General features: G+C 39.3%; 2 protein-coding genes and 1 pseudogene across 2 annotated transcripts; 1 reads left to right on the forward strand and 2 right to left on the reverse strand.

Moving 5' to 3' along the window:
- Nucleotides 1-551: 551 nt before the first annotated feature.
- LOC103723843 lies at nt 552-12,622 on the reverse strand (annotated as a pseudogene).
- A 5,514-nt stretch (nt 12,623-18,136) lies between these two features.
- On the forward strand, nt 18,137-21,044 carry LOC103723844 (probable ATP synthase 24 kDa subunit, mitochondrial). Its single transcript, XM_008814908.3, has 5 exons — nt 18,137-18,315; nt 18,478-18,588; nt 19,707-19,853; nt 20,281-20,403; nt 20,811-21,044. Exons 1-5 carry the CDS (start codon nt 18,173-18,175, stop codon nt 20,872-20,874), a joined length of 588 nt encoding a protein of 195 aa, XP_008813130.1. The 5' UTR covers nt 18,137-18,172; the 3' UTR covers nt 20,875-21,044.
- Nucleotides 21,045-21,992: 948 nt separating this feature from the next.
- On the reverse strand, nt 21,993-27,177 carry LOC103723845 (protein NUCLEAR FUSION DEFECTIVE 4). The gene is made up of 3 exons (XM_008814909.4): nt 26,584-27,177; nt 22,961-23,844; nt 21,993-22,801 (listed from the first exon to the last, which is right to left on the reverse strand). The coding sequence occupies exons 1-3, from the start codon at nt 26,908-26,910 to the stop codon at nt 22,315-22,317; spliced, it is 1,698 nt and encodes a 565-aa protein (XP_008813131.2). The 5' UTR covers nt 26,911-27,177; the 3' UTR covers nt 21,993-22,314.
- Nucleotides 27,178-27,627: the final 450 nt, after the last annotated feature.

The following is a 27,627-nucleotide window of genomic DNA, read 5'->3' on the forward strand; positions in this document are numbered from 1 at the left end:
TGAATAACTTAATTTTAATATATTTTCAATACATATCAAGATGGATCAATGATCCAAATCCCCTTAGTTAAATCGATATATATACAAATTTAATAGCCATGCCTTAGATCATTAGCTCATTATGATGCATCGTTTAATAGTAGATTTCTTTCCCATTCTTCATGATTACGTGATTTATTCAATTTTCGTTATTAAATTTTATTGGACATCTTATTTATATCAGAATACTTTTTAATTTATATAAGTAATTGGACCGAGAATATGCATATTACTGACATCTTAACTTCCTTATGCATGGTATGGACTATCATGAGAAAATTATTCATAAGTCCCTACCATGATGGTAAATTATTTGCAAGTACATAGTTTCCTAGCCCAAATTCAATTCATACATCAGGAAAAATTATTTTAAAATCCCTAATTGAGCATAATTTATAGTTTCTGAGTTACAAACCTCGTATAAAGTCTTATAGGGAAATTGTTACTAAGGAAAAAATATCCATAAATTCCTAGTGAAAACTTATTTACAAGTCCTAAATTGCAAACTTATATGAAGTTGGTGAAGCGCGGATCTCATCTTGTTGACGTCCAAGAAAAAATCATTTGAGTTCCTGTTTGATATTACATGGTAACAAGCACCTAATTTGCAAATATCATATGATGTTACAGACAGTTCCCTGTCAGTTTCTTTTGCAAACAGCTTACAACTGGGACAGTCATCACGATTTCCATTTACCATAGAAACCAAAGCCTAGGTTTAGCATCATGCTCCTGATCAAGAGACCTGCAACATAGCTACAGCTATAGAACTGGAACATATGCTGCTGAACAGTGCTCGTCAAGCAAGACTGCTAAAATTTAGTTTACCGTAAAGCCGACTGGTGTTTAACCTCTGAGAAAGGCAACAAATGAAAACAGCTCTCCATTTGCTAGCCGCTACCAATAGGTTTTTGCACCGTTGCATCTTACTTTCATTAGCAGGGATTCTTGAAAGCATTTGTGAGGCATTACCATAAACTATTTCACCAACAATGACTGTCTGCAACTGTATGCATCACAGTTTCGGTGTATAGTATATACTATACACAGTCTACATTCTCCCACTTCAGGGAACCTCAGAGGTAACAGACAAGTGCATTAACCCACCCTGAATGGAATATCTTAGGTTTGCTAAGATTTCCTGAAGCCCTGTCACCATGCTCCTAATCAAGCTGAAAGAAGCAACAACCGGGGTGATAGAGCAACATTTTACAGTATAACAGGCACTCCCAAGCCAATAGCCATGAATGAGAAAATGCAGTTAAACAAACTCCATTAAATTCTCATGCATGTCAAAGGAAAAAAACCTTCCAAAACACACGAACAGAATAATTTTACACTGCAACTATTTTTACCACCTAACAGGAACACCACACCAAAGCAAAGCCTAACGGAAAACACATAGTTACTTCATAAGCATCTATATACCTATGCCTGCTCTTGGTAACTATATATTTTCCATGCCCTGACCAAACAAAGAGAGAAGGAATTAAGGGCTGTCCAGTATAAAATAAGTTAACTCAAACACATAAATTCTTTTGTAGGAAAATAGAGCAGATCAGCAGCATACCTCATTGGTTAGCCATTCCTTAGACATTAAGGGTGAAAACAAGGGAAGAGAAAAGGTCAAAGACTGATTGCAGATTCTTCTGTCACCTTCTGTGGTTGATCTGAACTTGAGGTTCCTGCAGGAGGCGGTGTGGACATGCTGCTTGCTGACCCATTCTCAGCAGGTGGAGCAACTCCCCATTTTCCTTCAGAATTCTAGCGGCTCCAATACATGGACACCACCATCTGTCAGGCCTAAGGCAAATTGATTTGGTTCCGATGGATGGGCAGCAACCACAAGGGGATAAACAGTTGTGCTGGCATATAGAAACACAGAAATCAGCAACGCCCATCAGGAAACAACAAAGCCATAATCATAACCATTAGACTCGTCCTAGTTACATCAGGTGGGTTTATAATTTCCTTATTCACCAATTACTTATCATTTAGTTTGTCAATTTCTACCACTTAAAACTGCTTTATTCTTAACCACCTTTTTCCTTGAATGCTAACCAATGGAATGGAGCAACAAGGAAAATAAAATGACGTGTGAAAAGACAAGTGACCCATTCGATGAGTAAAAGGTAGCATGCATCATGAAATATAATAACATACAATAAATGTCACTACTGACAGCTGACTGATAGCAAAGAAATAGATCATTTCCAATATCTAGATAAAGATCCCAATTTTGGCAACAAAAGAATGCCACAGCACCTACTGTGTCAATAGACTATATTCATCAGCCTGAATTGCACCAAAGAGCAAGAAAGAGGAAAAATTTTCTTTTATGCAAAATGATTAGCTGAAGTACTATTTAAAATAAATACCTAACACTGGCAGGGAGGTAAGCAACTGGAAGAATCCGACATCTCAATGTGAGGTTTGCAGCATTAAATATGCATATGGTTGCATCCAGGAAGCTAGCATATATCAACTGACTGTCACATGAAAATGTGGCATGCGAGATAGGTGCAGAACCTTCACGGGGGACCCACTAAAAGACAACAAAATCATCAGCATACAGAGGTATGAAGCCTGTATATTCCCGAATTTCCAAAATAAAAATACCTGCTTCAAGCACTCTAGCCTAGTGGTTTCGTATAAAGCAATCTGGGTCTCATGTACAGCTAAGAAGTATATCTGATCCTGATGGAACTGAACACGCATATCTGATATAGTGGATGTAATCCGCCCAGAGGGAATTTGCAAAAATCTGCTCCTTTGCTTTTCCCATCCATCAGTTCCCCACACACAAATCTGCAGGAGGAAACCCGATTGTACCGCACAAATCAGCCAATATAGTGAGTGATGATAAAAGAGATGTTTCCAGTGCACCATGAAGGGAATTTCAGTCATTTACCTGAGCATCAGCTCCAGATGAGACCAACACATTTAATACATTTGAGAAGGCAAGACCGGTAATTCTTTTTGAATGGCCTTTAAGCTTGCTCTTGACCTGCATAAGATATAGATAGCTTAGGATCAGATGTTGCTTTCTCATCAGGTAGCACCATAAACAATGCTTTAATGGAAATGGAGTACCTCATCAACTCGGACATTATAGATCTGAATTGTGGAGTCATCCATCCCTATAGCAATTATATTGTTGTCTTGAGGGTGGAACGCGAGAAATGTTGCTGCTGGTGGTGGAGGCATGAACGTTGTCATGGTCTGCACTCACAAAGGATAAATCAAAAATGGTTGATCTTAAACACAAGGCAAGATATTCAAACTTTGACATGTTTTTTAACAGCTTACAAACCTACCTTAAATGTCATCATGTTGAATAGGGAAATTTTTCCTCCTGATGCTGACATGACGTAAGAATCATTCTTTGACAAAGCAAAGCAGGGAACCGCTTCTTCAGGATTTGCATCAGTTATCTCATTAGTCATCAATATGCCACTCGGGGGTTGCCATAATTGAGGGGCAACACTTGCTGTCGCCTACAAATTCAAGCATTTTGGGGAAAAGCTATGACCAATATTTCCAATTCCTAAATAAAAGCTTGGTATGATGCAGGGCAAATTTTCATGTCAATTACCTTTCCACTAGAATTCCGTTCATTACGAGGCCACTTCCAAAGCAGATGAATAGCATTAGATGCTAGAGCCAAGATGGCAACTCCAGAATTGGTATAGATCAATCTTGAAATCTGTAATGGCAAGAAATCCGATCAGAACCTTCAGAATGTTTTTTACAATGTAAACAGCAAATCTTGAAGCCATAATAGTCCAAAAAAGAAAATAAGGCAAAAGCTAAGATATCTGTTTTTCCAGTCTGCTTGTATGGTGTGAAATAAAAACATGAATCAGAAATAAAGGATAGTGATCTAAATCAGCACAAAGCATGGGGCACCTTGATTCCATTTGGTTTTAGTCATGCATGGCCATAACCCACATTACGTCAGAAATGACAATGTGGATCTCAGAATTTCTAGATCTTACAATAATATAATCAACTTGATGATCACAACTTGATGATCAGGTCTGCAAATAGTAAAGATATGATTCGAGGTAAAACAAATGAAAAAATAGACAAAATTAAGCTAATAATTGCAAAAAGCAAGTCCCCAAGCATAGGAAGCCTATTTTGGAGCACGGAACAAACTATGCAGAAGAGGGGAAGAAAACTAGAAAATATGCTGAAATCTCATATCTCTTCTTTAACATCTTCAGAATAACCAGTCTCCTACATATAAAAGCATAATAATTTAAACAATAAGAAACTTAAAATTTTTCTGCTCTACTAATTTAACTGTAGGGAGCATTCAATTTAGCCATAGGAGGTGGCTACATTTTGGCCAAAGGAAACATCATTCTGTTATATATTGGACATGTACATAGCTTGTCTTGTTTAACACTCAAAGTCAGGGATGAAGCTTGCAGCACCCAACATGTTTCTGTACTTGAATTTGCTTTCAGTCCCATCCTGTTTTCGAAAAATATTTTAATCTATGAACTATTATAAACTCCTTGTTTCCATGATTCATTCTCTTCTGCACTATTTTTCGTGCTTTTTCAAACTGTAATTTTTTCAACAGATGCCATTTAAATAACTGATGTCCTAGAAATTTTCATGAAGAATTTTTCCGATTCTTACATCTTTCTGTTTTTTGGTTGAGCTATCTCAAATTAGAAGATAACTGTCCATTCTGAAGATGGAAACATACAACTAGCAATTATGTAAGTCATGCATAAGAATGCTAGAGCACATAATTGATCAAACATATGCAGAGAAAATCCAAACTGAACTAATGTGCAAAAAAATCATGTGTTCACAAGTGAAAAGCAAATCAAAAAAAGATTCAAGTCTGCTTGATGGAGTAATAGCAATAAAACCAGTTAAAATTTCAAGAAAACTAATTATGCAGAGGGTAAAAAAAGTACAATATAATGAAACAAATTAAAATTAACATTAATATAATTGCTTATTCATTCTCATCGTAGCGAGACATGTGTCACTCCAAGTCTATAGCAAAAATACCAGAGTGAAAAGAAAGTATTACGATAAAAACTAGGATCACCTATGCCCTTATATATGGCAAGAACCAAATATAAAAACTTCAGCCTCAGCAAGTACATGCCTATAGGTCTAGCCTTAGAAACTTAAAAGATGCAAAAAAATGTAAGAAGCAAAAAGATTTGGCATCATTTATATGAATAATAGATCAACAGCACAGTTGCCAAACAGGAGTTGCACGCCCAGCACAGGCCAGTGTTCAAATGAGTAACTCCCTTAACATTATAGGAAACAAGTCAGAACCATACCTTGCTTGTTCTCAAATTATCAATGAGCCTCAAGGATCGACATTGAGTTGGTTCGCTGATTTCAGTAAGCTTCCAGATCTTCGATTTGTCCATGGATTCATCAGTTACTCTAGGTTTTACATCCACCAAGTTTCTGTTGTCTCCATTCTATCAAGTTGAATATACAGTTAGTGTCACAGAGTTTGTTGAATTTTTCAAATTCGAGCAGTGAATAATATGGCATAGATATATGAGCAATAAAATTATAATTTCACACAAAAGTCACATAACGGAATAAAGTGCAGGAGATATTAACAAACCATTCCAGCTATAGCCACAGCAGGAGAAGCTCTCTCCATTATTCCAGAACTCGTTGCAACAGCAGCAACAGCAGATAATGGGCTTATTATAGGCTGCATCATGAAACAATATTATGTGATAACAGTGATCCTTCTGCATGATATGTCAAGAAGACAAACAATAATCAGGTGTAAGAACTACCTTTGTTACTGGACTCTGAAGCAGCCCTAGAAGTATCAAAAGAACGATTTTCAAATGTGCGCAACAAACGAAGTCCATCAGCATTTGCCAAGATTTTTATCCCATTATCATGTGTAGAAACAGCCAGCAATGTACCCTCTTTGTTGAAGCGTATCCGAGGACTTGCCTTCAAAAAGAATTTGAATATATATATCAGTTTGTGTTTTTTTCCCCAATGAGAGCTCGCTGAAATAAAAGATGAGATTCCACAAAATTACTTACTGGCAGACCACCCTCAGCATCAACAGTTGTCAAAAGATTAGTATTGTCCATATCCCAGAACTTAATTAAGAACTCATCACCAGCAGCCAAAAACCTATTCCTAGTGGTATCAAATTGCACAACACCCAAAGATCGTTTTCGAAATCCTTGATAGGTCCTCTTGACAGCTCCCTCACTTTCATTCCACTCTACAATGAATGATTCACCTTCTTTGCTGGTCCCACAGGAAAATAGCCTACAAAAATATATTTTTTTTAAAAAAAAAACTTTAGTTGCTAGAAACTTTAGAATCACAGAGGCCTGCCCCCCCCCCCCCCCCCCCAAAACAAGAAAAACTGCCAGCCCTGAAAATAAACCTGGAACCATCAGCACTATAAGCCATTGTAGTACACCAGTGACCTGGAGCATCATAATCCACTCTAGAACCCAAATTGTCATACAACCATGCCTTTATTTTTCCATCTAATGCTGTTGAAAAGATAAACTACATGATCAAGAAAAAAAAAAGCATCAACAACACATCAAAGATAATGAATATAGAACAAACAACAACAGAAAAGTTGGTTTTGTTAAACTTAATTTATAAATCATCAAAAGGATTTATTGCCTGAATGCTCTCCTTGTAGTGTGGGCAAACAGAATAAACAGGTGCCTCATGACCTTCAAAGGTATACAGTTTTGGTACCAGTTGCATCCCATACCTGACATTTTACAGCTATTGTCACTAGGTGCTTTAAAAATATATGTTTCTACATACTATGTCACACTTCAGAAACCAACCTTAATTGTCTTATCATCCCCGCAGGTTATTATGCATAGTTGCTTATTAGGATGAGCAAATGCAATATCATTGACGCCACCAACATGAGCATCAATCTGAAACATGTAATGTAAAGAGAAGACATTAATAAAAAAGAAGCAACTGACTGAAATAAGCAGAGAAAGAAAGGAATTAACACAGGTAGTTCATAATTTTCATACCTCCAAGTGTTTTCTCATATCATCACCACTATGATAAGAATATATTTGTACGATATGCCTTGAATAAGCAACACCTAGAAAAATGGCAAGAAGGTATTGATATGCCAAAGTGACTGTGAATGTTACCATTCTTTTGGGTGTACATAAGTAGTATTGAAGAAGGAAATGTCTTGTTTTATAAGCTTACCAAACAAGGAGCCATCTGGGCTCCATATTACGCGGTTAACTGATACACTAGGATCCTTGACTAGAGAAGCCTGAGAATCATGGAATCAAATTTCAGATTTTTGCGACAATACAATAGTTAAGCATGTAACAGCTCAGGACAGTACTGCAATACATTTTAATATCATAGTGAAGGAACATACCTGCAGGGACATGGTACAAGCTTTAAGTTCCCAAACCTGGAAATGCCTTTGGATTAAGCTCTCCCCGGTACCAACATCCCACAATCCAATGTTGCCCACATTTGTACCAACTAAACCATGACAGAAGCACGAGAAATTCGAGCATGAGCAAGCAATTGCAGAAGAAGCTGCTGATTTTAAAGAACCCTAGAGGAAACCAAATATATGGTACAACTAAACAAGTTAAAATAACAAACCAAGGAGAATGGTTTGCTGGATTGGATGAAAATCCATGCTCATGGGAGTTGAGAGTTGACTCAATGTCCGTGCAACAGTTTTTGGCAAGTCATCCAGCGTGTACATAGCCTGACTATGATTCTGAGGATGCGTAACTGGCAATATATTTACAGGAAGATTTACCTGCAATGAATGTTGAGTCATAGGAAGGTCAGAATAACTAAATAAACAAGACCTCAATTCTAGATGATATTCTTTAAAAAAAACACTGCTAAGTAGAAAAAAATGGTAATATAATCAGGATAGAAGCATTTAACAAACCTCATCAGAAATCCCAATTGGCCTTGTTCTTTTGGACACATGATCAGAATCTGCTGATGTGTAATCTACAGCATGGTTGGTAGTCGGAGGTGTTCTTGGATGTTTTAAAATTGCAGCTATTAAAAAGATTTAAAAGAATCCGAAGTAACAAAACAATCAGTTTTACTGATGATATTAACATCTGTTGCATGTTGCAGTCATCTTCTACTACTAGCATAAATGAATAAGTGATGCTACCAGGATTTATAGGAGTATTGATTCCAATGGCACCACCAGAGACAGCTGGATGAGTTACAGCTGGTGGACTAGACATCCATCCAGCCAGTGGAGCAGGAACTGGTGCTGGCACAGGTTGGAAAGGCTGAAAACAACATATCAAGTATTTTAGATAGATGTGGTGAAGAGAAAGTAGCCTAAAAATTAACTTAGTTTAATTACCACATGTGTACCCCCCAATGGAGGAAAACCTCCTGCTTTAGGTATAGTTCCAAGCAGTGGACTATTTGCTGGTGATGGGGCCCGTGCACCATTTGGTTGTCCACAAGAATGATCGACAAAAAGGGTTTTAATATCAGGATTTGGCCTAGGGTTTTTGCAGAGCTGGTGCTGCCAGTTTAAGCTGTCCAATCACATGAGAAAATCAACTCCTTTCAAAACCCAATATAGTTAAATAATATGTTGAAGCCAAAATATCAGTTGCAGGTTAAATAATATTCTGAAGCCAAGCAACAGTGCATACAGTGCCCAAACAAACCAGCAACAAATTAAACATTAGCTTTCATATTCACTGTCAAAGGCAAGGTTTGTCGTATCAGTCAGTATTGGTGCGTACCAACCGTACCATATCGTATGCGGTATGGAAAACATACATATACTCGGTACGCCGAACCGGCTCCCATACCGTACGTACCGATACTATAATAGGATGGTACCAGTATGGAGTCTGGTACCGAGATGGCAAATCTTGGTCAAAGATTTGCAAATTGGAGAGCTTTTTTAAATATGTTGTTCATGAATGTAACCCCAATCTGATCATAGGGTTTGCTTTCCCCCTTCTCCCCTTTCACCTCTAGTACTCTCTCTGAATTTATCCCTCCCTTCTCTATTGTCCCCTTCAACACCCTCTCTCTCTCTCTCTACACTACAAAAGGACAAGACATGCCCTCCATCCCACCAACTCATCCTCTCCCTCCCTCCACCACCAACATCACCAATCCCCATCATCATCCACACCATCCACAAGAACACTCTCTGTGTACCATGATTGTTCCCCCTCCCTCCCTCCTCCATGCTTCAATGGAATTGGGGTCGAGCTGGTTTGGGTCAGGCTCGAGCTTGATACTTTACTGCCAATCATGATCTGGCAGCAAATTATTGGCCCGAGGCAAGGCTAGGCTAGGCTCAAGTCCGCAAATTTGTTGTTGATATCAAGCTATGGCCTAGCCCATACATATCCCAAAAACCCGACTATTGCATAGGTCTAGTTGTCAATTTAGCAAAAATGTTGATTTTTTAGTTTTACTTGGGTGATTTTGAAGTCGAGTTTCACGTGGGTAAGTAGGATAATTAATGTATTTTTAATGCCCAAGCACCCATTCCCCCTTTACATATGGGAATTTAAGTAGTAATTAAGTGATAATTCTTGTCAACAATATATAAATATCCAAAATTGCACTTCCTCTTCAATGATTTTCTCCAAAACATCCAGCCGAACTAGTTGGAGATCAAGTTTAGTACTATGACATAAATCCCTGCATAGAACTTGAGTACTTAGAACTTCACTTTGGACACTTCTAAGCTCTCACACTTATGTGGCAACAAGCACACCTTAAACAGTAATAAAATTATCATTACCCATCTCTTAATCCATCTAAAATAAGAGTTATTTCAGGGTGTATCATGAAATGCTTATTTTATTAGATTTAAATTGAAAGGAAAGTGGTAAAAGTTACGGGTTTCCCCACATGTCTGCACATATCGGTCAGTTATCCATGTTTCTCATTTTTATACCTATATTATATTGACAAAAGATAGTTTTAAATCTTAGACATTCCTAAGAATGTCCAATAATATCAACTTTTCTTCCCACAATGCCCTCGGATTCCAATTTTAACACATAAGATGAAGCTCTATGACTTGCCACCCGAATCTTGCATTTCAATCTCGAGAGTTTCTAGCTCCAATTTGACAATCTCAAACCAAATCAATCTGCATCTATCTTTAGTTTTCCTTTATCAACATGTTGCTTAATGTGATTTTCCCATGCATCTCATCAAATTCCTTTCCTTTCTTATCTATGTTCTACCAAGATTGTTTAAAACATTGACATCCTAATCCAACATGGGAACCTTCTCTCCAAGGTAGAAGCGAGCCTCCTCATCCTTCCAAAGTATCCACCGCCCCAATTTTCCATATATGAATTATGCATTGTAATCCAACTATAGTTCCATATCTTAAAGTGGCTTCCTCTTATTTGAAATCAAATATCCAAAATAACTGCAAACCAAAATGCAAAGCCATCATTAAATCCCCCATCCATCCTATTGAATCTATTCATGGAATATTTCTGACTAAATTTTATGTTAAGTGTTAGCAAATGGGGAAAGTTTAGCTCATGGGTACATTTGAAGTAGGAATTGTGCACTGCATACCACGTGTGTGGATCATATATAATGGGCCCTAAATTGCATGATTTGAGCAAGTTGAAACATCACAATTCACAAGGCTATTGAATCTATTCTATGGTCCTCATGAAATGCTTTGCATGACAATTACTTTGCAAGTATTTCCAAGGTAAGTAGTATTGTAATAGAATAGAAGAAAGAATCTTGATCCTTTTTCTTAATTTCTTTATTTTTGTCATCTCTTATTTTTATCTTAAATTTGCTACTATCTTCCGTAAATTCTAAGCAAATTTAGAGAACTTTTGAAGTAGCAATTTGGTTTAGTGAAGGATTATCTACTTCTTTGATTTCTTATATATCACTTGTACATTAAGGTGGTTGCTGCAATTACGAAGTCAGGTTTATATTTTTTTACAATTTTTTTCTTTTCATGTTTCTACAACCTAGTTTTTTATTTATTTTAACTATCCTTTCATAACTATCTTCTAAAACTAAGATAATAAGTACAACACAATCCGTTGTATCTCTTTTTATGACGTGCACTGCACATGCTCAATTGGTTTGACTATAAAATTAAAGAATACCCTACTGAATCTCACCTTTGATTGATAAGTGTACGCAATCTGGAACTTTTTAGGCCAGGAAACTGCAGTTTGTCACGGAATAGAGGGTTTGCTTCAATCAGTTTCTTAAGCTCAATAAGCATTATTGCTCTTGCTGATTTGGTATCCCCATATTTAGAAAGCTGCTCATTCTCCCTGTAAATAGGCACATTGCTGTACATCAAGCAATCATCCAATGAAAGTAGAAGAAATAAAAGAGTTAGACACAAAAACCTCGTACCTGAAGTTCTCTAGAGTCAGAAGTTGAGTAATTTCCTTAAATAATTCCTCGTTGAATGAGGCAAAGACTTTCAAATCCTTTACAAGGATGTCAACCGCCTTTCCTCGGTCATGCCTAGATGTAGAAATTCCATCAAAAGTTTGTCTAAAAAAGTTTTCACACGTGCTGTGAAAGAGAGGAAGGGAGGGGGGCAGAGGGATAGAGAGAGAGCTTCAAAGCATAGTACAAGAGACAGAAATTGTATGCACAGAGCTTACTTATCCAATGCTTCGAGGTACTTCTGCTTCCGAATTTCAAAGAAAATCTTCATTGAATAACGATTGTCGTCAACCTTGGTAAAACCGGAAAGGTACCGCTCGACTTCATCCCAATTCCCATTGTGCACTTCATCCTCAAAATACTTCATATTGAAATAAAAACCAGACTCCTGCTCGAGCCTGTAAAGCGAAAAAATAACCCGCAGTAACAACAAAGCAACGAAAAAGGCACCACAATTAACCGAAGATTGAATCTTTAACAAGTAAACGCACTTGTGAACAGTCTCCTTGAACTTCTCCTCATCAAGGAACTGCAGGATGAGAAAAACCAACTCTCTACTTAGAGAAGACATCTTGGCCCGTCAGTCTCCGCCTCCAAACCCTGAATCTTCACAAGAAAAGCAAAACAAATCAACAGATCTCGCAAAACCCATAAAACAAAGATAAAGATCCTATCTATGAGCACACCTCCCATCAGAAATTCAAGAAAAATACAAATTCAGTTCATCGGCACATTTCTGATGGAGTTAAAACCACAAAAGCCCAAAAACTCATGTTCCTGTTCACAGAAGAGATCTACTACGGAGACAAGATCGGGGGTTCAAAAACTAGGGTTTTAATGGATCGGCGTCGCGAGAATTGTTTCAAATAAGCGGATTCGATGAAGTAAACCATCGAGAAAGAGAAAGGCAGAGGGGAACAAAGGGGAAAAAAGCCGGAACTTCGAGACGAAGATTCCACCGAAAAGCAAGAAAAAAATTGGGGGCAAAAATCGAAGCTCACCTCCAAGAGCCGAAGGCCGGAGAGAGATCGATCCAAACCGGCGAAGACCAACAGCCAGATTGACCCCTCTCGCTATAATTAATGGATAAAGTAAAGAGAAAAATTCCACGAAAAATATCTCATCTGAGGCTCAGAGGTGACGGATTTATAGCGAGCGAAGACATGGCCGAGCAGAAGATACGCCGCAGGACTTATTAAAATTATAAGCACTCTGGCTTATAACATGTGATAGGCTATCATTGAACATATAAAGCAAGGTATTAGAGTGGGCCCCAAGTCAGCCGGCGACGTTTTGTCGACTTTACCGCCGCGGAATCTGCGACGCCGCCCGCATTAACAGCCGAACCGATCAGCTGTCTCGTTCTAAACTTAACATAATCGAACTATCCATTGCTAACACGAAACGTGTCCAATCGTATGCGTGTATTTGTATTAAGAGCCTGCGCTGTCCTGTGTTTGGACCGAGCGTGCCTCTCACGCCTTAAATGAGGAGAGAGGATTTGGGATGATCAGCTGAGTCCCTTCGAACATATTATAATCACAATAACCAACCATCATGTAACACGCACTCGATTGAGTGCAATTCTTTTTTTGTAGCGGAATCCGGTGTTTTGGAGTGAGAGAGCGTCTGGGGGAGACTGCGACAAAAGTGTCCGGCCAGGAGCATTTTATCTTCGGGCGTGAAGTTGCGGATAAATGCGATGACTGCCATTAAATCTAAGCTAGTGCCGGGGGCGGCGTCACGTGAAGGACAGTGGGCCCGTTTTGGGAGCGTCACCGGAGGAAATTAAACAACGGAATAGTTGAGATTCGTGCGACTTTTGTCGGACTTCTGAATAAAGATTTTCTCTTCTCGTTTTGTTTTTTAATCCTTGGGTCGCTGCCGTCACCGGCGGTGATCACCCGGATAAGATCAAACGTCAAACATTAATGGGTGCCGACCTTTTATTTATTTATTTATTTATTTTGTAGTGATGGGTGCTGACCTTTCAAGCTTACAAGTTGGATATAATCATTAATTATTAATCACATATTGGCTTTTTTTTTTTTTTTTTGGTGGTAAACTAATCAAGTAGAAATATATCCATAGAAATTAGAAACTAAAATATTGAAAAATTAAGTAGAAAGATTTGTCGAAAAAATTATGATGCATATCCCGTATAATTTGTCATATAAGATGCCATCTAGTCAGTTGTACTGTTAGCTTCTTTGTAACTATGTGAAGTATTAGTTGATATCAGTGAGCGCATCATTCGCCAATAATACTGTAAAAATAGAAGAAGTCTTTTGTCGGTAGAAGATGGATCGAAAAGCTACCTAATGACCGTCATAGATTCTCTCAAATCTTTCTAGGCTGCATGCAATTCTATCATTAGGACTTTAGTATTCAAAATCCTTAACACCGTCTAGGGGGAGCCACAAGAAATTTTTTTTTTTCTCACGCTCACATCATAATTGGCCTTGAAAAAATAGGAAGGTGATGGCTCTTAAGAGAAGAAGTAAGGAAATAAGGAGAGCCATAGTTTACCCCTACTATCAAAAATCTTTTTGCAATAGTCATCCAAAGAAATTTATGAGTCTGAATGGAGGTTTTTAGTATAAAAAATATATACCAGCCAAAACTACTTGTCTAATAAGACGAGCTAGCCATGATCCATTGCATGGACCAAAAAATGGGCGACGGTTGGCACAAACATATAACCAGCCGAAAATTCAGAGTGTAGTTTTGGGTTGGACGAGGATTATAGAAATTTTGTCGTCTCTCCTTCTCTCTTCGATGAGTCACAAAAGTGAGCTACGTAGAGTTGGGATCCTGCCGCCTCCCAAAAGGAATTAAGTGGAAGGATAACGGGATAAGTCTAGCGCGCCGGCCCGTGCAACGTGTCGTCGAGGAACGCGGAAAGTAGCCAGCTGTTTGGCCATCATTGGTCAAGGGTGCGCCCGTGGCTCCCCCCGAGCCTTAGCGCTTAAAGGGGCTCTGCAGTTATATTTTAGAAGATGAGGAAATAGAGAGCTACCGTTACACGACTGCAGGGGCATTCCTCGCTTTTGAAGAAATATATATATATATATAAAAGGAGCGTTCCTCATTGGTACACGTTTGATTCGCGTGATGGAGTGTGGGTGAAAGGAACCGGAATGTGAATTCAATTGGAAGATAAGTTTGCGAGCACTCTCCAAAAAATCACTATAGCAGGAAAACACAAGATTTACTGTGCCAGTACCAGATCCTGTATCGATGCTATACCATCATAGTATGATATGGCACATGGTACACTTGGCGGTACTCGATACGCCTACCGGCACCGGTACCGTCCGGTACTGGACTGGTACCATCCGGTACGGTATGGTACGACATATCATGGTAAAATGCAAGCAAAATATCGAGTAGATGAACTGTTAAGATGCAAGTTGCAGATCAACAATAGCCAAGACCTGTGCAACGGATGGATGAATACGGCGAAAGTAGATCAATTATTTTTTCATACCAAAGATACAATAACCAAGACCTGGTAGTTTGAAATGCTTTCAGACCTATACGGGCCCAATCCAATGGCCAATGTGGCGAAAGTAGATCAATTATTTTTTCATACCCAAGATACACCCAGAAATCTTATGATGGAGGCTGGGACAAGGTTAATGGAAGAGAAATTAGTTGACTTAAATTATTTTTTTAAGTTAAATTGGTTGTGCTAAAAAAATAAATTAGTTACCAGCATCAGCTCACTTTTACCAGTTGTCCATTAGAATGGCCCTTATGTTAACACGAAGGATGGCTATTATTTTGACCCAGGCTGTGGAAGTCTTTTCTATGACTCCATCGACTTTATCTGAGTTGGCCAGAAATATTTAGGATACCTTTTCTGCTGTTGCAGCGCCTAGGTATGCTTCTCTTTTCTGAATACGCCCACCTCCTGATTATCTTAAGGTGAATTTTAATGGCGGTATGACGATGGATAGAGCTTCTGGTGGGGTAGGCTTTGTTGTTAGGGACCATTATGGTAGATGAATTGCAGGTGGTGGCTTGATTGTTGTTGGGGCGGAGCTACGGGCTGCTTGGGAGGGCATCCGGTATACGAGATGTGTGCTGGGTGTCGACAAATTGTGCATTGAGGGAGACTCTGCTACGGTGAGATTGGATATGAGGAGTGGATAGATATGGCGACGGTCACCCGTTGATTTGGGAGATTCGCAGATTGGTTCAGAAGATGTTCACAGTTCTAATTGGTCATATGTTTCGTGAGATGAATAGAGCTGCGGACTGGGTAGCCTCATACGTCGCACGTCACTCTGGGGACGTCATCTGGACGAGTTTAACGGGTGTTCCCCACCTATTGAATTGTTTACTTTTCTTTGATTTGGCAGGATGTACTCAAACTTTGATTTAATAGAAATGAAATACCGTTTTGAAAAAAAAAAGGGATGGCTATTATTTTTAATAATTTTATCATTTATATAAATAAAGTGATATTTTCAAATCATAGAGACAAATTATTTCATCCAGCAATGGTGTAATTATTGTTATCTCTCATTATAACAAGAACGAAAGATAACAACCTGGAGGGCTGAAATGACAAAAAACTACCGTTGTCTTGGCATATCGAAACCTACCTGAGCTGATTCTGCTCTTTTATCTTCGTGTACTTTTTTTTTTGTTTTTTTTTTTTTTTGACGCTGATGGTAGAACTCACTTGGTTCCAAGAAAGCCCGCTATATTTATACACGCGGCACCAGCGTTCCCACGATGGGGATCCTACGGCTATAAAAGAGAGGGAAATCTCATCATCAGAGCCGCGAGCACTTTTAGACGGCTAAAGCTCGAACGCCAGCAGGTCTGTCTTCCCATTAGCGAGGGCGGTCTGGAAGTGCAGTCCCTTTTGGAGAGGCATGAGGCCCTTGTCCCTCGGCACGCAGCCCGTTTCTTGTTAGAGCCACAGGGGCTCTGGAGCCGGGTGATGGCAGCCAGATATGGACGAGGGGGCTCTGAGGTGGCACGGAGTGGCCGCCGAACCTCCTTTATGTGGCGTGAGATTGGAATGTACTTGCCGACTGTGTCGGCTAACACCAGGTGGCTGATAGGCGATAGATGGAGCATCGATGTGATCGGTGATCCGTGGGTGGATACCTTTTCTTTGAGATGCTGGCCGACAATGGTGGATACTGAGGCAGCAGAAGGGCTCCGGGTATGCGACCTCCTAGCACCAGGGAGGGCAGAGTGGGACGAGGCCAGACTACATCAGTCGTTCGGGGCACATTTTGCTGAGAGGATTCGCTCCCTCCCAGTACCAGGATGCGAGGGGCCAGACGTCCGGGTATGGGGCACCTCATGCAGGGCCAGTGTCAGGCTGGGTGATCTGTCCCGGGTTATCCAACGGGAATATGAGCAGGGACCGTACTGCGCCTGGATTTGGTGGTCCGAGCTTCACTCGAGGGCAGCACTCTTTTTGTGGAAGGTGATGGGGGATCGCCTTCCGACGAGAGCAGTGCTGAGTAGGCGTGGTTTGGGGATTCCTGCGGAGTGCGGGGCTTGCGGTGTAGACGAGTCTGTGGACCACGTACTATTTCGGTGCACTTGGGCGAGGTCGACATAGCAGTGGACAGGTATCTCGAAGGAGGCATGGAGGGAGAGGAGACTTTTTCTACAGATGATATGACAGTGGTTGGCCAGTTCCGGGACATGTCAGGAGGCCATCTGAGCGACTTGCACAGCCCATCAGATCTGGCTGGCAAGAAACGCTCGCACCTTCGGCGAGCGCAGGATGTCGCCGAGGTTTGTTGTGGAGTCTGCTCGTGCACTGGCGATGGAGTCCAGACTCACCATCCCTTCAGATACACTCTTGATAGCTCGGGACATCTGGAGTTCCTTCTCTGCTCAGGCAGCTCCTCGGACGGTGTTTTTCACCTAGGAGCCCCCACCTCTGAGTTTTCTCAAGGTCAACTTTGACGGGTCGGTTTTGGATGGAGGTACGCGAGGCGGGGCAGGCTTCGTTATACGGGACCCTCGGTCCAGGGTAGTGGCAGCGGGCGGTTGCCGGTTGTTCGACATATCAGTTTCAGGGGCGGAGTTGCGAGCTGCCTGGGCAGATCTTCGCCATGCACGGCAGGTGCTGCGGGCTAGCTTGATCATCTTGGAGTGCGATTCGACTACAGTTATTGGGTGGATCCGGCGGAGACCGAGTGGTGAGAGCACAGACCACCCTCTGATCCGGGACATTGAAATGATGGTGAGGAATGGCGCAACCTTTAAGGCCAAGCATGTATTCAGAGAGGCCAACAGGATTTTCTTTGTCTGAATCTATAAGTTATGATCTGATCTTCATGTATATAGCAATAGTTGTATTAGTTGGTGAGAGACAATTAATTGATCCTTTCATATGAAACCAAGACCACACCAACTTACACAGCGATTTGTTTGAGGACTGACATTATGCCTTGACGCTCAAAATGATAACAATGGTACCAGGCGAAAGCTGACAGTAGGGAGAAATTTTCTCTATTCCGGAAATGGAACAATTTGTTTGAGCTATTATTGTTTTTATATTTTTCCTTTCTTGCTGATTGTTTATTTTGATTTGGAATCACTTTCTAAGACCTCCTTTATGATAAATTAGGACTACCAGTTCCTCCTTCTGTTATTTATGGTCGTCTCTTCCTGACATTTGTGATATTGCAGTTGTATGCTGGAGAACATCTTCTATGAGGTAAAGAGCAAATTTGAGACAGCCCTTGGGATCCTACAAAAGGAAAAGATCACGATTGATCCTGATGATCCTGCAGCAGTGTCTCAGTATGCAAAGCTTATAAGGACTATTAGAGAAAAGTAAGACTTTTGTTTTGCTTTTGAAGAGTTATTAATTGATGAATCTTGGTTATTAATACAGCGGCACCTTGTTATTGCGCTCTGGTTTTAAGAACTGGTTTATTGCACTATGGTTTTAAGTTTGAAGGATTTATAGCTTTTTATAATATTGTCTTCATGCAGGGCGGACTTATTCTCAGAGTCTCAACGAATTAAATACAGCATTGAACAACAGACAAAAGGCATTCCTGATGCTCGGACATATTTGTTGACACTACAAGAGATACGAATCAAGTATATAGTGCTATTTTCTTCTTGATCTGGTTTTGTTATTCTTGATTAGTTTCTGTTTTAGATTGTTGGACTCTCCATGTGCATAACTTATCCTTAATGCTGACCTAAGTTAATTGGTTAACTATTTTTACATGTATTAATATATATTAGTAATGGATACATTAACTAAATATTACCATTTTTGCATATCGTTGTGTGATGTATGTGTGCTTCCATATGAGCTAGTTAAAACAGCAGCTCATTGGAAAAGTTACTGTTAATTCCTTTTTCTTTGGTTAAAAAGGTAGGCTTCTTAAATTGTTAAAGAAGTTGAATTAAATTTGTCCAATAATTTAATTTTAAAAAAGTACAATATTTTGAAGATAGGAATAAGATTGTAGAGGCTAGGACATGCATCAGCATCCGCATGCAATCACCAGTTAGTTGGCACAACAATGGTGTGATATTCTTTAGCCTTGCTCGAAATGGTTGTTAAGGGGATAGTGTTTTTATGAATGAAGATGATTTCCTTGGGAACAAAGGCATATGCCTTTCACTGTGACAAGTTGCAGCAATAAAATATCAAATACATGTCAATGATAATGTTTGGTATGAACCAATTTAGCAAGATTTTAAACCCAATAGTTTCCAGTTAAGCCTTCTTTCCCTAGTAACTTTGCATATATAATCATTTCTAGAGTCAGATACACTTGAACATTGGTTAGTAAGACAGAGATAAATCCAAAGTCTTCTAAAGCACGAGAAAATGTAGAATGTTTAAGCAGTCGGCCTTGGGTGTCTTTTAGTGTCTTCTTATAGTATTACCAGTATATAACTAATACAATAATCAGATTCCACTCATTTACTGGTTGAGATTTTATTTCAATTAGTTCTTTTATGTATTTTAGAGAAGAACATAATACATGGGCTTTGTAAATTGACAAAACAAAATTGATCATATTCCTCTTTGTGTATTTGTCTGCATTTGTTAATCTTTTTCATTTCATTGGATCCAATGTGATGAATTTTTTGTTAGTGTGCTTCAAAAATTTATAGGGATAAAACTATATTTAGATGGTTCTGTAAGAAATCTATCATCTTTTCTTATTATTGGAGCCTTATAAAGTTCATTTTTTCAGGAGTGGCCTCACTGATGACCTAGGTGCTGAGGCTATGATGATGGAAGAATTAGAAAGGGTTGAGAAAGAGATTAAGAAGCCTCTTATGAGGTCTGACAAGAAGAATATGGGTCTTCTCTTAGCTGAGTTTGACAAGACCAACAAAAAGTAAGTGCTGCATGTGGAAAGCTCATATATGATCTATTCTGGTGCAGCAATGTTGTCATTTCATTCTTGCTTGAGCAACTTGTGCTCTTCCTTTTTCTGATGCTTATATTTTCTTGTTCCTATTGTAGATGCTACTTTTTTATTAGGTGTATCACTTATTTGTGCGCACGTACATGAATGCACACTACAGGACCTCAGAAAATTATTTATTATTTGAAGATATTGTACGTAGAAATTGCTTTCACCATGTTATTAATGTTATAACCACTCCGGTTACATCGTCAAAGAATTATAGCTTTATAAATGCTAAAATTCATATCCGAAGGTCATAAATTGCTCTTCTTTTCCCTATTTACAGTTCGAAGACAACCTTTTGATGTGATTTTTTGCTTCTTACTTGATTTCTGTTTTTGCAACTTTGCATTAGACTTGGCATTAGAAAGGAAGATCTTCCCAAGTATGAGGAAGAGCTGGAACTGAAAATCGCTAAAGAACAGTTGCAGGAGCTAAAGAAGGACGCCCTGGAGGCAATGGAGACCCAGTTGAAGAGGTTTGTTGTGTCTGCGATATTAATAGAAATTTTTGTTCATCTGCATTGGAGTATCTTATGCATATGATGCATTTGGACGTATGGACCAAAATTTCTATATGCGAGGTACTTGCTGTTGGGACTCTTTCAGCCCAAACTCATAAACAGCCATTAGAGATTTCATTGCATTGGCTGTTGTAGCAGTAATTAGTTTGTTGTCTGCATCGCCTTAAATTTAAACCTGAATACAGGAAAACATATTTGTATATATAAAGTTCATTCAGTCTAGTATGACATGCACCAACAGATTACAAGTGCATATAACCATATATTTCGATGGGTTTATAACAACTGCATTCATTGTACACTTGCTTTGTATGTCTTTTATACACCGACCTTGCTCATTTTCTTATAATCTGTATCGACAGGGAGGAATTCAAGGATGAGCAGATGGTTGATGTGAAATCACTGGACATACGGAACTTCATCTGAGATTAATGTCTTCTATGATCCAAATACCAATGGTTTTGTCTCTTTCTTTATCTTCTCCGGTGTTTCTAAAAAGTTTGTTGCTACCAGCAGCAATATTGGGGAAATGCTGTTAACTGGCTTTCTTTAGTCTGTAATAATATAGCAGCCAAATATGCCGCCTGTTGTGCCTCTGGGAGCCAGACTTTTGGTTTTTTGGTTCAGATATGGTTCCTTCAAAACATAAATTTTGGATTTTTTTTTAATTTTTGGGACTTGCAGGCCAGTGATCAAAAAATACATAAAAATCTGAACTGCCTGTTATCCAAGAAAATTTCTCAGGGGACGATAACAAAAATCTGAGCCAGCGTGCGAAAAAGAGAGAGAGAGAGAGAGAGAGAGAGAGAGAGAGAGAGAGAGAGAGAGAGAGGGCCATGGTCAAAGTTGCAATGCTGCTAAGAGAGAAACACAGATTAAGTGCATTTTTAAACTGATGGTCTTCACAACATAAAACGACAGACCAATGACGCTGAAACTTAGGTTGAAGGTAAATAAAATGAGAGTCTAGCAATGAGTAAAGGAGAAGCAATGCAAAACCATGAGTATAACAATCGAAGATCACAGGGACAAGCCCTGAAACATGAAGTATGACAAGGGTAGTTGAGTCTTCATGGCAACAATTTCCACTCTGAGAAAAGGATAGGGCCCAAGAAATTGATTCAGACAGCAGAAGATGACCTGCTTGATCCAAGTATGATAAGAAGACAAAATATAATTCCCAATTCCTCAAATATGTCTTACCTTGCATAAAATAAAATTAATAAGAAAGAGTCCCATGCATGTAGCGGAAAAGTGAGGTAGATTATACATCATGAATCATAAGTTTTGTATTTGTTGAAACTCATAACTAATGTTCACTTGAGACTTGCATCTTAACAGAAAACCACAACATAAAGATCATCAATTTATAGAAATAGGTCTGACAGACAAACAACTTCAGGATTCATGCGCTACTGATGCAGTTTATTAAAAGCTATATGTAAAATAGAAAACCCAATTCAAGATTATTAAACACAGGATTCGCTGCAATTATTGAAAGCTTAAAAAAATGATACAGGTAAGAAAAAACTTGCAGAGGCCTATTATGATTAAACATATAATTTTCTTCCATCTTCAAAAATTAATTTCACTAATACTTAATCAATATTTTAATTGTATCATTTCCAATATTTGATCAATGAATCATGATCTTAGTACAAAGATGTAACTCACATTTAGGTAGGTACGATACATCAATCTGTAAGGAGCTTCTTTCGCAAGATTAATGAAATCATTCCTTCCAAGGAGATAGTGCTCCTGATAACTGCATGATATGTAGGTGTATCAAACCATTACAACCAGGAACAAGTACCAAACCAAACCGGTAGCCCAGAGACAGATAGTGCTCGTTAAGGTCATCTGCAATCAATGCTGTGAGCTCCGAGGCTGCCGAAATGATCCACTAGCATAGAGCATTTGGTATACAGGCTTAATTCTCACAGTCAAAATTATGCTCACCAATGTGCCCAAGATACAGACCCCAGCTAGAACTAGAAATGTGAGCCTAAAGCAATTAGGCCCCAAGCAAGAATTAGTTGAAGCATCAAGAAAACCTGGGTTCTGCTTTGCTGCTTCAATATCATACACATACCCTGCAAGACCAGCTGAGAACAGGAGAGCCCCAAGGGGATTTCCTAACAACATGAAATTATATATCAATCCAAAGTGCTTCAGCCCGAAGAGTTCAGATGCAGTCGGCACCATGACAGAGAATTGGACCCCATAGCAGATACCAAGTAATGCAGTTGAAGCATAAAGGGTGCCATTAAATCCATAAGCAAAGAGAAGGTAAGCTATGATCATGACAACTTGTGCGCATGTCATCCAAATGGGCCGAGGCAACATTTTTGACCTGCAAAAGATAAAATCTCAATTGATCCTTTTTTCTTAAAGTAAAAGAAGGAAAATCATGCAATAAGACCTTGATAAAAACACTTGACACATCGGCCATATTTTATTATATATAGCTGCAAAAATATTTAAAAGGGCAATAAAATGAAAATGGTTCAACCTGACAAAGTACTCAGAAACAGCACCCCCACCAAGACGACCGACGAAATTGCAAAAGCTGAAAAGGCTGAGCAAGATAGTCGTATCATCAACACCTGCTGCAATCCCAATTTGTGCTAGATTATTAAGCACAGTGACACCCGATCCAACCCCAACAAAGTAAACCAAAAATAGAAGCCAAAAATCAGCCTTAATTAAAGCTTCTCGGAATTCAAAATCCTCTCCCCTCTTGGGTCTTCTCTTCTTTTTCACAGCTCCCTCTCCCTCAGCCAAAAGCATATCCACATCAGAAGCATCATCAGCCTCCTGAATATTCATTGTTGATGAAGATTCGCCCAGTAGTGGTTCTGATTTATCTGCAGTTAAACTGTCTGATGAACCAGATGGGCCAAGAGCACCATTTTTTTTGCGTTTATTTGGATAAAATGTCATCTTCAGGGGGATCGCAAGGGGAGCCAGGAGTAACAGAACCATTATACCAAACAAAGTATAGGTTACAGCATTACTTAGTGAGACAACATCATCCAAGACTGTAGTAGACAGGAGATACAGACCTAGCAACACACTTGAAATTTGGGTAAACAGGAAATGCCCAGATTCTGATGAGTCCTCCTCTAAAGATGGTGTGCAAGGCCTGATGAAATACATCATTACAAGGCATATAACAGGCAGTCCTAGTGTAAGAAACAGTAACAGTTTTGTAGATGAGTCATGCAGCACTCCAGTATATATTTCGGTGTACACTGCAGCACTAAGCCCAACATAACCTTTGAGAATGCCAGCCACAGTGCCCCTGCTAAGAGGGAAGTTCCGCATGTTGGTAACGAGAACACCTGTGCCCAACCATGCACTACTATTGGTGGCGATACATAATGCAAGCCACAACTGCCATAACATCAGAAACAGTCATACTTGTTACACAGCAGTGGTAACAGAATTTTAAAACCCAATAAGCAAAGGTCTGAATCTGAGATAGGAGGCAAGCTTGCGAATAATGTCACAAACAGTTGATCAGCACATTGCAAGAAAATCAGCTAGCTAAATTTATTGTGAGAAAAGTACAGGTTCATTCTTGTTATTAGAGGAGAGCCAAATCCAGAACGTCTATCATAAATTATTCAAAGAATCGTAAGAAATAATTAAATAAGCATCAAAAGATGTATGTATCATATAATTAAGGTAGCTTCCAATTTTAGATTCCATAATTCAATTTTCATTATATATATATATAGTCCTGAAAATTGACTGTTTGGAAATTTTAGAAAGTACGTTTGCCATTTTTACTATGGTTTTTACAATTACTTTCCAAGGATTTATTGAAACAAAAAAAAATTCACAATGCAACATCAATGTTATTTCTAAATATCATGCTTTCTTCTCACGCCTCATGAATACTGTGCCACGCAACTGCAGACAAAAATTTCACAAAAGCTCATAATGAGCCTTGCTAACCAGTATTTTGGAAATTTTTGGAAATGTCTGCCATTTTTACTATGCTTTCTACCACTATTCTCTAAGTAATTTACTAGAAAGGTGTTGCACATTGCAATGCCAACGTTATTTTTAAACATCATGCTTTCTTCTCACACTTCATAAATACTGTGCCTCCTAACTACAGACAAAAATTACACAAAACCTCAATGAGGTTTGAATAGCCTTTAACTAATGTGTCTTTAGTATTCACTTTCATGAGCTTCTCTCACTTAATTTCTCCAAGCAAAATTCTCCCTTGTTTTCTTCCTCTTAATCTGCCTCTACTCTTCCCAGTCATCTCAGTCAAACAGGAGATGATTCTTAGTCACTGTCAAATATGAGATCCATACATTAATCTCATAACAACTCATGACCTCACCTAAAAAGATTAGCCGGATGGTATTTTTTGGGTTCCTTAGTCCTGTATAAATACCCAAGATCTCTCAGGCGAATAGTCGATATGGGACTAAACACATGCCCGCACGGGTCCTCACGAATCTTCTCTCATAAGAAATGTAACTTTGTGCTGTCTAATTGTTCTACCCTCCCCCCCCCCCCCCCCCCCCCTCCCTCCCTCCTGCTTCTCTTCTTTTATTCACTTTACAGTAATTGCTTTCTCTTGTTAATTGTCATAGTTTCTTACCCCTTGCTTCCTCAAGATCTGCAAGTAAAGCTACCCTACTTTGCGATGCATCTGTCTTATTTCAGTTGCAGACACAAGGTTTTTGCGCTCAGCTGGGAAAAAAGAACCATGGAAATAAACATTTTTAATTTGGATCTTTATGGCTTCCCCTACATGAGTCTTGACATAATATCAGGCAGATTCGGGAATTGTTTCCAATGTCTACCAACCATCGTTTTCATTGCACCATACTGGAAATCATCTGCATTTCTGGTGCAAAAAACAGGTGAGGTAGATAAGCTATCGAAGAAAAGATCAAAGCACTCAACAATGTCCATGGAGAAAATGGATGCTCTCATGTGCCTACAGGTAGCTTCTCGCATCTCTGGAATGGCAATCAGAAGTCATAAGGCTGCTGTGGCAAAATTCAAAGAGATCCAGATATGGTTTCCAAACAGCCGTGGATTGCAGAATTAATAACAGATCACCAAGAAATTTGATAAGTCAAAATGGATTATTTGACCACTTCCTGAAAAGCAAGGCTTTCCATAGAAATAGCGATCATCATCTATTCATCTTGAGCATGGCGCATACAAAGTACCATAACAGTCTTGTAGACTTGAGAAAATTAAGGCACTAGTGCCAAAGCCATTTTTAGTTAGAAACCTTCAACCAAGAGAAACTTGTTTTGGGAATAATAGTTTTACATATTAAATTTTATTGAAATCGTTTGTGGAAAGAAAAATTGCAATGGAATTTATCTTATTTAACAAGCATGACACTAGATCCATTCAGACATTTAAGTCCCTGCAGCAAATGCTTTATGGAGTGGAAGTATGTATCTGGTTTCTTCTACAGATGATTTTCAGAGAAAACACTTTATAGGGAAATGCACATGTGCTTCCTATTCTAGAGCAGGGGAAGGCTGTGATTAAAAAGTAGACATGATGAGAAGATTAAGAAGCTTATATCATTTAATGGTGGAGAAAAATTTTCAGCTGAGAAGTTCATAGTAATGAAGGCATCTTCTGACACTATGCACACCAAGGGATGCTCAAGCAATGTTTTATATCACATAAATCAGACCTTAATGGATGAAGCACATGGTAGAAGATTTCTTCTGATCTTTTGAGGACTTACAAAACAAACTCTAACACCCCAACTTATTCTAGCTAACCTGTTGATTAGCAATTATCTGCGAGTGGTTTCAACAATACAAACACAAAGAGGCTATTACACTGAATGCTACCACCACCCTAGCAGGAGCTTACAATGAGATGCATACATCATTCATATCTTTCTCCACGCACAAAGAAACAGGCTTTTCAAAGCAAAATGGAATCTTAATCAAATCAAGCAGCCGGGGGAGGCAAAAAAAAAAAAAAAACAATTCCTCAAAACAAAACCCCCAAAATCAAATCTTGAAACGAGAATTCATCAAAAAACAAAGAAAGAAAAAGAAAGCATGCACACATCCATGTCCGGGAGTACAATAAAAGATCATGAGTAAGAAAAGAGAGGCTACGCACCACCCAGTAGGGCAAGCCGGAGACGGTCTGGGCGACGGCGAGCCAGAGGACGCCGAAGCCGAGGAAGCAGGAGGCCGCGCCGATGAGGAGGACGAGCCAGGGTGGGAAGCGGTTGCAGACGACGCCGGCGATCATGCCGAAGTTCTCGCCGACATCGTTGGCGACGCCGAGCATGCTGAGCTGCTGCTGGTTGTATCCCAGCACCGACTTGAGCGTCGGTGAGTACAGGGGGAAGTTGTAGGCGCTGCCCGCCGCCACCTGCACCCACACCGCCGCCGCCAGCCCCACCCACGGCGGCCGGCTTCCGGCCTTCACCGCCGCCGGCATCTCTTCGTTTCCTCTTCTCTCCGACCTCCTCCTCCTCTCTCAACTCTCTCTCTCTCTCTCTCTCTCTCTCTCTTCGGCCTTCCCGTGCTCTTTTTTTCCTCTCTGTCTATATATATATTTGGAAGTAGGCGAAAAGCAAGCGAACACAGCCAGTACAGGATCTGCTCGTTTTCCTCAGGCGTGAAAGGTGATGGGATTTTATATTTCTCCTGTCTCTCCCACAAAGTTGTGAAGAGTCCGGAAGATCTTGATGGGGATTTGAGAGCAGAGTCGGTCGGTTAACATGTGTCTCGTCCTGTTTAGTGTTTATTGCCAATTAAATAAAATAATAAACATCAACACTCCACTCCCTGCAGCTCCCATGGCTTGGTTCACAGATGCTGAGATAGTGACTGTAAGGCTGCACCATCAATTCTTATTTCTGGCACCTAAGGAATGAATAGGGCAGTACTGACCACTGGTCAGTAATGCTATCCATCAACTTTTTAATTAACTGTGAAAGGGTTACAATAGCATATGCCATTACAATCATTTTGGTAAAAAGTAAATGAGTTCAAGTTTATGATCTATCTTTGATGGTTTGAATGAAAGAGATTGGTAGAGTGCTTGCGTACCTCGCATTTCAAATACAGATTTCAAACTATTATATATAAATTAATTATGTAAATGTGCCTTTTTGTTTTATCTTTTATTAATTTTATTTTGATGGTTTGAATG

The sequence above is a fragment of the Phoenix dactylifera genome, unplaced genomic scaffold (assembly GCF_009389715.1).
Source record: "Phoenix dactylifera cultivar Barhee BC4 unplaced genomic scaffold, palm_55x_up_171113_PBpolish2nd_filt_p 000046F, whole genome shotgun sequence".
Classification (NCBI taxonomy): domain Eukaryota; kingdom Viridiplantae; phylum Streptophyta; class Magnoliopsida; order Arecales; family Arecaceae; genus Phoenix; species Phoenix dactylifera.